At 44.7% G+C, this 13996-nt stretch overlaps 1 protein-coding gene across 1 annotated transcript in view; it reads left to right on the top strand.

The window, feature by feature from the left end:
- The first annotated feature begins 466 nt into the window (after positions 1-466).
- The window catches only part of cnmd (chondromodulin), a 48116-nt gene continuing 34586 nt past the window's right edge, over positions 467-13996 (top strand). Inside the window, exons 1-3 of the mRNA XM_055637401.1 lie at positions 467-615; positions 1137-1274; positions 12124-12264. Coding sequence (XP_055493376.1) covers positions 544-615; positions 1137-1274; positions 12124-12264 — 351 coding nt within the window. The 5' untranslated portion in view covers positions 467-543. The remainder of the gene's footprint in view (positions 616-1136; positions 1275-12123; positions 12265-13996) is intronic.

Consider the following 13996-nt stretch of genomic DNA (forward strand, 5'->3'; position numbering starts at 1 on the left):
GTTCTACTGGAATGGCCAGGAAGAGAAAATATAGATATGCAACAAAAATACTATACGATACGATAGAACTGTATTTATCCCAGGAGAGAAATTGATCTGGACACTTCCTCTGTTGTGATGAGTTAACTGCCATTAGCTACTGATGCATCTTTACTCAATGAGACATTGTTAGCAAAAAAATACATTCTTAATCCAACATTTTCTAGCATCAAATTTACATTGTTTTAATGTTATATTAATTTCGCATTGGATGTCAAGCTATAAAAGACATGTGTGGTATTAGATTTGCTGGTTTATCAAACGAATTATTTAAACTCTCTTAAAGTACTTAAAGTCAGAATAAAATCGACTCATCAAATTCTTAAACCAGTGAGGATTTGCACAAGGGGGTGAGGTGAAAGGGAATGTGAGAGGTGTGTGCGTGTGAATCGAGGAGGCAGTGGGGGAAGGCACAGATGATTAGATATTCAGGTCACGTCGCTGCCCACGGCGGCAGAGACTGGGCTTTCACACAGAGCTGAAGGTCAGTGCAGCACAGACACCATGGCAGAAACTTCAGAAAAAGTGCCCATAGCCCTGACAGGACCAGCTGACGTGGAACAATGCCTGCCGCCTGTAAGTACATTAGGAAAGGGTGCAAAAACAAACTCTTTAGCGCCTCATTGCCTGGGACCTTTAGATAACGTGGAGACCCATTTCTAAACAAACTTTCAAAGAGTAGATAAAGTGTAAAAAAGTGTAAATCGTAAAAGTTTTGGTACTGATAGGACATCGATTGCATTCTAATTTTATATTACAAGAAGGTGTGTGTTTTTAAAAGTCCCGCAATGGTCTTGAAAGAGACTTCAATGTGGGGGAGTGAAGTGATAATTCTGGAGATCAGAAGTAGCAGTGAATTACTGAGGTCCGGCATAACACACACGTCGTTTCATCCGGCAGATTTATTGAGTTGTGCAAGATAATTTATGGGAAATGCTGCATGTATTAGTTCATCTCTTACGGCCAAACTACATTCAACCCCACGTTTGTGCCCTCACTGCACGGGAGGTGGGTGGCGGCGCTGGCTTGTTTGCTCCGGGTCCCAGGGTTGAAATTACCGGTGTTGAAGTTGATTCCTCTCTCTCTCTGTATTCAAGGCTTATGCCGTGGCTGTCAAGCCGGCTAGCAGCGGGCGCCTATTGAAGATCGGCGCCACGGTTCTCATCACCGGCTCTGTCCTGCTCGTCCTGGGAGCGATTGGTGCTTTTTATTTCTGGAAGATCAGTGACAAAAATGTAAGCAGAACTTTTGTTTTGTAACACAGGCGGTGCTTCCAAATGACAGAGGCGAAGGAGACGGAGACGGAGAATGGGTGCAATGCCAGCGACCAGGCAGTGTGTCAAACCACCATGGTCTCTTGGCTGCACCGGGGCCGGCTGGTGTATGGCATTTCTCACTCACATTGCAGCTAGCTGAGCCACTGCCTTCCCCTCCCCTCTGAGTCTTTACACAGCGCCAGGTCCCAGTGACACTGTTCTAACAGCACCTTTTCCAAAGTGAAGCGAATGGGTTAAAAGCTTTGACAATAATCCCAGCCAGGTTTAATTAATATCATCGCCAGGGGGGATTGACACCAGTGAAGATTGTCGACTAAACTTTTAGCCATGCATCCCCAGCCAGCAATTTATATTAGTCAAGAGGTCAACTTTTATAATAAAGAAATACATTGAATCGAATCGATGTCCAGACGGCAATGATGGGAAAACAATAAACACTGAATAAGGGTCTCGACCCGAAACATCACCCATTCCTTCTCTCCAGAGATGCTGCCTGTCCCACTGAGTTACTCCAGCACTTTGTGTCTATCTTCGGTTTAAACCAGCATCTGCAGTTCCTTCCTAGACAGTGGTCTCTCCTGTTCATTAACCGTGAGGTGTAGTTCTGGAGTAACTTTTCCTAAACCAACTTTCCAGATAGTCTCTTCTTCATTTCCGAATATATTGGGGTTAAATGATAAACCCTTCCGCTCTCTAACCCTAAAATCCACCTGGCCACGCCATCCTACAACCCCCCTGCACCCGACTTTTAGTCATTGAAAGTCAATGTGGGATTTTTCACCAGCTGCTAAAAAGATTCTTTGGAGCCAAGGCTGACGATTTTCCGAGAGAGGAATCCAGGTTTCCAGTTTCGGACAAGGTCGTCCTTATACTGTGGAATTCCACTGATCAGAGGGACTGCTATGTTGGTTCGCCAGAAGAAATCTGCCTAGCTGGAATTTTCACTGCGTGCAGACTGAATGGTTACGAGTTCTTGAGAGCAGCTATTTTCTATTTTTTTGCCGGTTAAATATATTAATCGAAACTACATGGCTATCCATTCCTTCTGCACTGTGGGGGACAGGGTCTAGGACCCCAATGAACTGGAAACGGAGGCTTTTGGATTTTTGCCTCAAAGAGAGAGGCTAATTTTCCATATGTCTCCATCCTTTTTCTATTGGAAAGTAATGTCAATAGAAACATGAATAAAACGACCGCCCATCGGCCACTCAGGGACAGTTCCCGCCACCAAAGTATTGAGAAGTTCGACACAAAATGCTGGAGTAACTCAGCGGGACAGGCAGCATCTCTGGAGAGAAAGAATGGGTGACATAGAAACATAGAAACATAGAAATTAGGTGCAGGAGTTAATTAGGTGACGTTTCAGGTCGAGACCATTCTTCAGACTAGGAGTCAGGGGCAAAGATCTTATAGCGTCAGGGGTGAGGGAGACATAGCGATATGGAAGGGTAAGGTGCGAAAAAAGATCAAAGGGGACGCCGGTCAAGGAAAATGAAGAACGATTCATTGTTAATACTCACTGCTCAGTCAGTGCGTCACCTAGCTGAAAATCAACTCCGTCTTTGTCCTCAGCAGCAGTTCAAACTTTCTCTTTCCAGTTTATTTGTTCTTTATACTTCCCTTTCCCCTATGTTTGAAGAAGCATTTACTTTGACAAAATGTCAGTGATTACTGAAGGGTGCGAATCTTTCTGTGTTAACTAGTCACATGGCACCAACACCCTCACCCTCACTGTTGCACCTTATTTCACTAACTCTCTTTATCCCATTCTGTAGGTTCACTCGATCCAACCTAATTTCCCAATCTCCCAATCTTCTCTCTATCACCTTGACCCCCCCCCCCCCCCCCCCCCCCCCCTCTCTCTTTTTCCACACTCCACAGGCAAATGGCTTCTTCCAATAGCCCCGGGATGTGGGGGTTTGTAGATGATAGGTCTTTGTGTCTTTTAAGCTTCAGCAACCTGCTCTATTGTGAAATTTTGACCCAATGCATGAAACAATTTTGCTGTGGGGAAAGTTGTACAAAACTAGCATCCCTCTACCCTACAGTCCATTCCTTCACCCGTGTAGTATATCCTAAACTTGTAATTTTAGATCCATTTAGTTTCTTGTCATGTGCATTCAAATTTTGCTGAAGCATTTTGAAGAGATTAAATTAGTTTCGAAGAATTATTAAAAATGAAAAGATAAAATCAGAAAATAAGCCATTGGTTGATGGAGGAAACCTAACTGGTGCATTAATGTTCTTTACAGAAGAAATGTTTAGGAAGGAAGTGCAGATGCTGGTTTAAACTGAAGATAGACACAAAATGCTGGCATAACTCAACGGGACAGGCAGCATCTCTGGAGAGGAATAATGGGTGACGTTTCGGGTCGAGACCCTTCTTCAGACAGATGAAGGGTCTCGACACAAACGTTGCCTATTCCTTTTCTCCAGAGATGCTGCCTGTCCCGCTGAGATACTCCAGCGTTTTGTGTCTATCTTCTGGTCCGTTGCCAACTTGCCCACAGTCACTGTTTCATGATGATCACGTGGGCAATAAATCCATGCTTTGACAATGATGCCCACTAAATGTGGATTGATATCTTTGTTAACACAACAAATGATCAAATTCTACAACATAACACAACAGGGTATGTGCTGTGCGATGGAAGCTTATCTATAATGAGATTGATAATCATAATCCAGAATTCTTTATTTATTTAATATGCTGCTTGAATTTGCTGTGCTTGGAGTCCATGTGTTGCATGCAGTAACATTCACCTTGCAAAGCATGATTGATGTCAATTGATTGTAAATTTATTGTCTACAATGAATAATCAGTTTGTAAACAGTCCAGGCACTGATTGCAAGAGCTATCTATATGAGGAGGTGCATGCTTGCTCATGTATTAGTGTGCTTGGTTGCACCTGGACCGTACAATAGAGTTGCTCTTGAGGTTGTCTATACATCCATATTTCTCTAAGGTGCCAGATATCCCCCTCCGATAGTAAATTATCCCAGTGTTGATCAGAGACACACACAGTCCTCTTTGTCATATCTCCCTTCCACTCGAGGGCCAATTTTAGTTTAGTTTTAATTTAGAGATACAGCGCGAAAACAGGCCCTTTGGCCCACTGAGTCCATGCCGACTAGCAATCCCCACACACTAATGCTATCCTACACTCACTAGGACAATTTACAATTTTACCAAGTCAATTAGCCTACAAATCCGTACGTCTTTGGAGTGTGAGAGGAAACCAGAAATCCTGGAGAAAACCCACACAGGGTCACAGGGAGAACATGCAAACTTCGCACCCTAGAGTGTCATGATCGAACCTGGTGCTGTGAGGCACCACCATGCCGCCCTTCTGGTGGATCTGCAAGTTTAAGGTGTGGTTCCTGTTGTAGATCAGATGGTGGTGCGTGGAAACGCTCATCTTGCTCTTCCAATTCCGACAGCCAATTTGCAATTCCAAGCTGAATGAAATAAGCAAAGCATGAATGTCACTAAAAGGTGCATATTTAGACTAAGTATGGCAAGGAAATCAGAAGACATTTTTGGAAAGTGAGATGAGAAAAGGGATTAGTTATGAGAATAATGTCGTCATCAGTGGGTTCAGGCACAGGCTGTCGAATCAGATGGGCATTCCCTTCATCCGGGTCATATTCTATTGTGTATTGTGCTCTTTTGTTTGAATGGCTGCATGGTAAGTCAAATTCCACTGTACCTTAATTGGTGCATTAGGCAATAAATGTGAACTTGGAGTCATAGCGTCACATAGCACTGAAACAGGCCCTTTGGCCCAGCTTTTTACCATGCCAAACATGGTCTCCTATCTACACTAGACTCACCTGCCTGTATCTGGTCCATATTCCTTTAAACCTCCCCTATCTATGTACCTGTCCAAATGTCTTTTAAATGTTGTTATAGTTTCTGCCTCAACTACCTCCTCTGGCAGCTTATTCCATATACCCACCACCCTCTGTGTGAAGAAGTTGCCCCTCTGATTTATATTAAATCTTACCCCTCTCATGCTAAACCTATGTCCTCTGGTTCTTGATTTCCCTACTCTGCGTGAAAGACTCTGTGCATTCACCCTATCTATTCTGCTCATGATCTTATGCATCTCTATAAGGTCACCTATCATACTCCTACACTCCACGGAATACAGTTCTAGCCTGCCCAACCTCTCCCTACAGCTCAGGCCCTCAGGTTCTGGCAATATCAAGATGATATTTTCCATTCCAAGGTAGCTGTTGCTGACCCCAGCCAGTTCCACCTCATTCTGCAAGAGGGAGGGAGGCATAAGGGAACATTTTGTAAAGTGATTGGTTACTTCCCCTTCCCCCTCTTTTAACCAGGTAATCCCAGCTACTCCCCACCCGTACACTTGTCCTTATGCTCCCCTCCTCTCTGAACACCCATCATCTCCCCACCAGACCTTGCCTCGGATTCCGCATACTCACCTGCCATTCCCCCCTCTCCCCCTCATCCACCCGACCTCTTCCTTTCTGATATAGAACAGTCTGTCCTCAGCAGAGCCCTCACTTTTATTCCCCTTCGCCCCCACCTCAACGAATTCCAGATCCACCATGACGTAGAGCTAAAAATTTAAAAATTATCAGTCTGAAGAAGGGTCTCGACACAAAACGCCACCCATTCCTTCTCTTCAGAGATGCTGCAAGTCCCGCTGAGTTACTCCAGCATTCTGTGTCTATCCATAGTTGAATGGTTGGCCATGAGTAGGAGTGGTGAGATACTGGAGTGAGCTTTGGATTAGTGCAAGGGTGTGGTGGGTATTTTGCCAGTTCAACCTAACATGATTATATTCATGTACTAGACTAAGTGGGACCCGTTGGGTCCCAGCATCACACGGGCGGGGTGGTCACCACCAACACAATATTCCACCAATTCCAATACTGCTTGCCAGTGGGGGGGGCTGTCTGTTGCGCTAGTATGGGTGTTGCGGGCTGAAGGTACTGGTTTCCAGTGGGCTAGTATAGAGATTGTGGGCTGTATGGATGCTTGGGCAGGCATCCAACTGTTGCAACGATTTTAAAAGCCAAGCCAAGGCAAACAATTGGGCTGCAGCCACCCGATAACCAAAATTAATCTTGTGAACACAGACTTGTCAAAAAGGCAAGGCAAACAATTGGGCTGCAGACACCCGACAACCAAAATTCATTTTGTGAACACAAACTTGTTAAAAATGGTGAGGCAAACAATTGGGCTGCAGTCACCCGACAAACAAAATTCATTTTGTGAACACAAACTTGTTAAAAAGAGCTGCAGCCACTTTACAGCCGCATCGAGGGGACTCACCGTGGAGTAGTCGTGCTTTCAGTGTTATTTTCAGCTCAGAGAGCCATGACCCTGTTGCTTCCTGGTCTGGCAGAGACTGAGTGAGGCACCACACTTCCTGGTTTTATAATCCCTCTTCCTGCCGTCAGCGGGGGCAGCAGAGATAATGGGGAATTTTGTAAAAACATTAATATCTCTCATTTTTCATCGACGGAAAAAATCTTCCACACTCATATGGCGGAGGGGGGCTCTGAGCGAGGTGGCCAAAAGTGACAGCCGTAGGTGGCGGCGTTCTCTTGGAAATTGCAGCGCAGTCGGCCAAATGCGGTCAAGATCAGAGATTTAGTAATATAGATAGTGTTATCTGCTTTGATTTAATAACACGCAAACAAAAGCTATTCACTGTGTCTTGGTGCACATGGCAACAATAAATCAATACCAATACTTTATAGTTCCTTTAGGAAGGAGAGGAGGAGGAATTTATTTAGTCAGTGGGTGGTGAATCTGTGGAATTCATTGCCACAAAAGGCAGTGGAGGCCATCAGTAGATATTTTTTAAGGCAGAGATAGAAAGGTTCTTGATTAGAACGGGTGTCAGGGGTTATGAGGAGAAGGCAGGAGAATGGGGTTAGGAGGGTGAAATAGATCAGCCTTGATTGAATGGCAGAGTAGACGATGGGCTGAATGGCCTAATTCTTCTCCTATCACTCATGATCAAGGCTTTCAAAGCACACTAAAAATAATGGGTTGTTCTGTCTCCTGTCTGTGTCATATACTCGCTGGCATGTCACCTGCATGATCATTTCTACAACTTGCTATAATCACATTGCACCCTCACATTAGGAGACGGAGAGAGCAGCCTGACCAGTACTGGTTTGCCACTGAATGTTATTGTGTGGGTTCAGCATTAATTTGTTGCATTTGTGCAAGGCGGAAGAGTTGTGGGCTAATAGCACATTGTGATCCCCTTCCTTGTTTTCCAGCAGTACCCAATTTAGTCCCTCAGGATTTAATACAGATGAGATGAAAATTCTTGTGTAGGAAGAAACTGCAGATACTGGTTTACACTGAAGATAGACACAAAATGCTGGAGTAACTCAGCAGGACAGGCAAAATCTCTAGACAGAAGGAATGGGTGACATTTCGAATCTGAAGATGGGCCTAAACCTGAAACATCACCCTGTCCTTCTTTCCCGAGATGCTTTCTAACCCGCTGAGTTACTGCAGCTTTTTGTGTCTATCTTAGATGAAAATTCTTGTTTGGTTCATTGGGCTCAAAATAAATAACTATTCTGATACATACAGTACTAATCAGGTTGCCTGAAGATAACAAGTAGAAGATTTCAGAGTACATAATTATCTGTAGAGAGCTATTGCACACTCAGCTTTTTGGTGGGGATGGCGAGATATACAATCCAAACCATTAGTGAGAGCCACTCACGAAAAATAGGTTTTATTTTTACTGCATATCGCCGGACATTGATAATTTGAAACATGTATAAAGACAACAATGCCACAGTTCTCCATGCCCCATCCACCAACATTGCCACCTCACTGTTCCATTCTCGAACTCCTCGTACTTTCCATCTGCTGCCTCCTTGGCTTCCCTCACCACTACCCTTGCAGCATATCTTGCCGCTCCCTGGGTTTATTCACTGCCTCTTCACTGCTCCACTACCTGCCCACTGCTGGCCATTCATCTCATTCCTTCATTTACTGCCCTCCTGTTGGTCCACTCACCCCATCTCCAATGTTCCTTTTTCAACACGCCAGACCAGTACTTTCTGAACCAGTACCAGTCTGAAGAAGGGTCTCGACCCAAAATGTCACCCATTCCTTATTTCCAGACATGCTGCCTGTCCCGCTGAGTTACTCCAGCATTTTGTGTCTACCTTCGATTTAAACCAGCATCTGCAGCTCTTTCCTACACACTTTACTTCAGTTATACAGTAACAGACTGGTATCTGTCTCTATCATATCAGCTTTGTAGTCAAAGACACATTCTCACCAATACACTACAACCAGGTTTAGAGATGGATGTGTACTTGGATTTGGGCTCTGGGTATGAACATTAGAATGGGCCCATAATGGTCCTTGGATATCTCATCTCTGGGATGTATTGCTAATTCCAGTCCACCCCTGTCTTCTCCTTCAATGCATTTTAAATTACTTGACAATGTTGGGCCTATATAGATTTGCTCGAGAAGTCTATATTCTCGTAAATAACTATAAACAGGGTGGCACCATGGCACAGCTGTTAAAGCCACTGCCACCGGACATCCTATCCTGACCTCATGTGTTGTTTGTGCAAAGTTGTGTTTTTCTTCCTCTCAACACTTGGTTGCCTCCGGGTGTTCTGATTTCCTTCCACATCCCAAAGGCGTGCAGGTTGGGAGGTTTATTGGCCACAGCTAATTGTCCCTCGTATGTACATGGGTGGTGGAATCTGGGAGGAGTGGAGGAGAATGTGAGGAGAATACAATGAATGGGGTCATTGTAGGATTGGTGTAAATGTTCATGGTCAGCGTGGACTTGATGGGCCGAAGGACCTATTTCTACCTGTAACTGTATCTCTATGAATCTGACTCTGTAAAGGACCTGTCCCACTGTCCGAGGTAATTCAAGAGTTCTTCCGAGTTTTCCCCTGATTCGAACTTGGAGAATATCCATAGCGGGTCCCTAGTAGTTTGTGGATGTCCTGTAGCGGCTCGTACGAGTAACGGTAGGCACTCGGGAAATCCAGGAAATTTGTGACATTTTTTCAACAGTGTGAAAAATGTCCACAAGTAAAAAAATACTCGTGATGAAAAAAATTGTTAATTTTTACTCGTACAAGCCGCTACGAGACATCCAGAAACTCCTACGGACCCGCTACAGACATTCTCTGAGTTCCAATCAGGGGAAAACTCGGGAGGACACTTGAATTACCTCGTACAGTTGGACAGGCCTTTAAGTTTGGATTGTGTCTACCATTGCAGATAGGACTATCATGAACACAGCCTCACATGCGGCATGGAGTAAGTGCAAGACTTTCCCGGACTAAGGGTTCTATGAAAAGGAAATTTCTTCTTGTTAACTGTCGGTCACCTGTGGTGTTCCGCAGGGGTCGGTTCTGGGTCCGCTACTTTTCATGTTGTAAATTATTTGGATGATGGAATTCATGGCTTTTTGGCCAAGTTTGCAGATGATACAAAGATAGGTGGAGGGAAGAGTGTAGAGAAAGCAGGAAGTCTGTAAAAGGACTTGGATGGGTTGGGAGAATGGGCAAAGAAGTGGCAGATGGAATACAGCATAGCAAGGTGTTCAGTCATGCACTTTGGTAGTAGGAATAAAGGCATAGACTATTTTCTTAAGGCGGAGAGGATTCAAAAATCGGAGGAGCAAAGAGACTTGGGAGTGCTGGTGCAGGAATAATTTTACTTCGGAGTCACGTGAGTGATTCCGTGAAGAACCCGTTCAGCACGCATGCGCGACAAAACACATGTTGATGGCACTTGTAGCTGCACAGAGGGCCCAGTCACTACACCTATTGCGACTGGACACCATGCTCACAGCTCTAGACCAGATCTCTGTCGTTATACAGGGAATGATCAAACAGAGCACACCAGGAACACCTAATCCAGTCGTGGAATTCCGGGCTTACCTGCCAGAAACACGGTTATGTGCCATGACCCTATTACCCTACATAGACACAACCAAAATATTCGAGGGAGATAAAAAGCCTTGTGGGTCAGTCATAAAAAACCTTATGGTCGTGTGACGAGCCATTTCGAGATGGCTCAAGCAGGTGCTAAAAGCTGCTGGAATAAAAACTAACATGTACAAAGTTCATTCCACCAGGGCAGCATCCACGTCGATGGCTAAAAGAATGGACGTGCCTATAAACCACATCCTGGCTACAGCAGGATGGTGGGGGGAAAGACCGTTCAGAAATTTTATAATAAGCCATTGGCAAAACCTGTTTTATTTACAGGAAAGATTTTACATACTGCAAATATTTAATTTAAGCCCTGGGGAGCAATTTAATTTCTTTGTTGTTATTGTTAAAAAATACCATTGTGTTTTTCTACAAACAGATTCATTGGTTGGTACGATAACACACTTCCTCCCTCAAAGACTTCGGCAGTGATGTAGTAATAACTGTTACACGGTTTGAAATCACAGAGCTTTGAAATCTTCACGGAATCAATCACGTGATTCCGAAGTAAAATAGTAAGATTAAACGAGAACTTACCAGTTTGAAGTTTGATCTGTATTTTATGAGGAGTTACGATGAGGGATTACGTGCCCTCCGCTCCCACCCTCAATAATATGGGTCAAGTTCATAAACTGATGTCTCCTTATCTTTACTATGTTTACTTCAATAACTGTGTCTATCTGAGATTCCACACCGCTGCTTTGAAGTATGCCGTGCATGCGTGCTGAACGGGTTCTTCACGTAATCCCTCATCATAACTCCTCATAAAATACAGATCAAACTTCAAACTGGTAAGTTCTCATTGAATCTTACTATTATCCTGCAGAATTAATTTGCAGGAATGTGCTGGTATTGGAGAGGGTCCAAAGGAGGTTTACGAGAATGATCCCAGAAATGATTGGGTTACCATGATGAATGTTCGACGACTTTGGGCCTGGATTTGCTTGAGTTTAAAAAGATGAGGGGTGATCTCCGAGAAGCTTACCATATCATGAAAGGCCTGGATGGAGTGGATGTGGAGAGGATGTTTCCACTAGTGGGAGAGTCTCGGACCAGAGGGCACACACAGCCTCATTACAAAATGACTCACCTTCAGAAAGGAGATGTGGAGCAATTTCTTTAGCAGAGGGTGGTATTTTTAAAGCGGAGATTGACAAGGTGTCAAAGGTTACAGGGAGAAGGCAGGAGAATGGTGTTAAGAGGGAAAGATAGATCAGCCATGATTGAATGGTGTAGATGGATCGAATTGCCTGATTCTGCTCCTATGATTTAAGAACATGAGTAGAGATAGCCTCTCAAGGCTCTTCTGGCCCTGTTACGAGTTGGTTTAAGAATCCTTTTTGAGAAGGATCTCAGTAAGGAAATGATCATACAGCACACGATAGCACGTATAAATACTGATCCCTACTATATAGGATAATATTAGATCGGATTGTGTTATTAGAAACATAGCTGATTTGGTAATATGGGAAATTAACCATTTTTTGAGTGCTACATCAATGATTTCATAGTGCTAATGTTTTGGCACATTTCAAACACCAACAAATCCTCTATCAATACTCCATTCAGCTCTGATTCAAGTGAACCTGAAGCAGTAACTTTTTTTCTCTCCATAGATGGTGCCTAATCTGCTGGAAACATGTTTAGTTTAATTTAGTTTAGTTTATTGTCACATGTACCAAGGTATAGTAAAAAGTTTTTGTTGTGTGCTAACCAGTCAGCGGAAAAACATTTGTCCAAATATATGTCCGTCTTACCCAGGCTACTAAATGTAAATGTTCTGCTATTAGTTATGGTTGCAGTAACACCACTGGTTCTGGTTACAGGTGTATAACATGCATTACAGCATGAGCATCAATGGAAAAGTGAAGGATGGATCACTGGAAATTGATACAAAGAACAACCTTGAGACCTTCAGAACTGGAAGTGGCAATGAAGAGGCAGTGGAAGTTCACGATTTTCAAACTGTAAGTCAAACAGTCAGTGAAATTGTAAGAAAAGGTTTCAAAGTACCTTTTAAGACTGCAGACATGAATGGATATGGTGGCAACTAGTTCACTCGCTCACAATTAGATTCAGCTCTGCCTATACAAACATATCAATCCATGCCCTTGTTACCAAAGTAATTCACAAAAAAAAAAACAATTTCAGAATGCAAAAATAACTTCTCCTTTCATTCCTCTCTGCAAATTGCTTTTAAACATTCTTCCCTCTTTCTCCTCCAATGTCAATTCAAATATGTGCAAAGAGCTCATGGAATTTTTGTCAGTGGGATTCAAGCTATCAAGTCCACACACACTGCCACTCCCCTTCATCACCCTCGCCCTCTGAATCAAACACTTAATTTTCCCTAGGTACACAAAAAAGCTGGAGAAACTCAGCGGGTGCAGCAGCATCTATGGAGCGAAGGAAATAGGCAACGTTTCGGTCCGAAACCCTTCTTCAGACTGATCGGGGGTGGAGGGGGCGGGTCAAGAAAGGAAAAAGCAGGAGGAGCCCGAAGGCTGGGGGATGGGAGGAGACAGCAGGGGGACTGAGGAAGGGGAGCAGATAGCAAGGACTAACAAAATTGGGAGAATTCGATGTTCATGCCCCCAGGATGCAGACTCCCCAAGCGGAATATGAGGTGCTGTTCCTCCAATTTCCGGTGCTGCTCGCTGTGGCCATGGAGGAGACCCAGTACAGAGAGGTCGGAGATGGATTGGGAAGGGGAGTTGAAGTGCTGAGCCACCAGGAGGTCAGCTTGGTTATTGCGGACCGAGCGGAGGTGTTCGGCGAAACGATCGCCCAACCTCCGCTTGGTCTCACCGATATAGATCTGCTGACATCTAGAGCAATAGATGAGGTTGGAGGAGATGCAGGTGAGGAGCACCAGGCCACCATCTCCAGCACCATCACTGACTTCATCAACTCCAATGCCCTACCTGACCGAGCCTCCAACCTCATCGTTCCCCAGCCCCGCACGGCCCGATTTTACCTTCTCCCCAAAATCCACAAACCTGACTGTCCCAGAAGACCCATTGTCTCTGCCTGTTTGTGCCCCACCGAACTCATTTCCAAATACCTTGACTCCATCCTATCCCCCTTGGTTAACTCCCTCCCTACCTATGTTCAAGACACCTCAGACACTCTCCGTCATCTCCGCGCATTCCATTCTCTAGGCCCTCACTCCCTCATCTTCACCATGGACGTCCAGTCACTCTACACCTCCATCCCCCACCAGGATGGTCTCAAAGCCCTCCGGTTCTTCCTCGACCAGAGAAGCAACCTATACCCAGCCACTGACACTCTCCTCCGCCTAGCGGAGCTGGTCCTTACCCTCAATAACTTCACGTTCGACTCCTCCCATTTCCTCCAAATACAAGGCATAGCTATGGGCACACGCATGGGCCCTAGCTACGACTGCCTATTTGTCGGTTACGTCGAGCAATCCTTGTTCAATACGTACCAGGGCCCCATCCCCGACCTCTACCTCCGCTACATCAACAACTGCTTTGGTGCCACCTCCTGCACCCGCACACAACTGACTGACTTCATCCACTTCACCACTAACTTCCATCCGGCACTCAAATACACCTGGACCATTTCTGACACTTCCCTACCATTCCTTGACATCACTATCTCCATTGCAGGTGATAGATTTCTGACCGACATCCACTATAAACCCACTGACTCCCATGGCTATCTGGACTACACTTC

Source organism: Leucoraja erinacea, chromosome 6 (genome assembly GCF_028641065.1).
Source record: "Leucoraja erinacea ecotype New England chromosome 6, Leri_hhj_1, whole genome shotgun sequence".
Taxonomy (NCBI): domain Eukaryota; kingdom Metazoa; phylum Chordata; class Chondrichthyes; order Rajiformes; family Rajidae; genus Leucoraja; species Leucoraja erinaceus.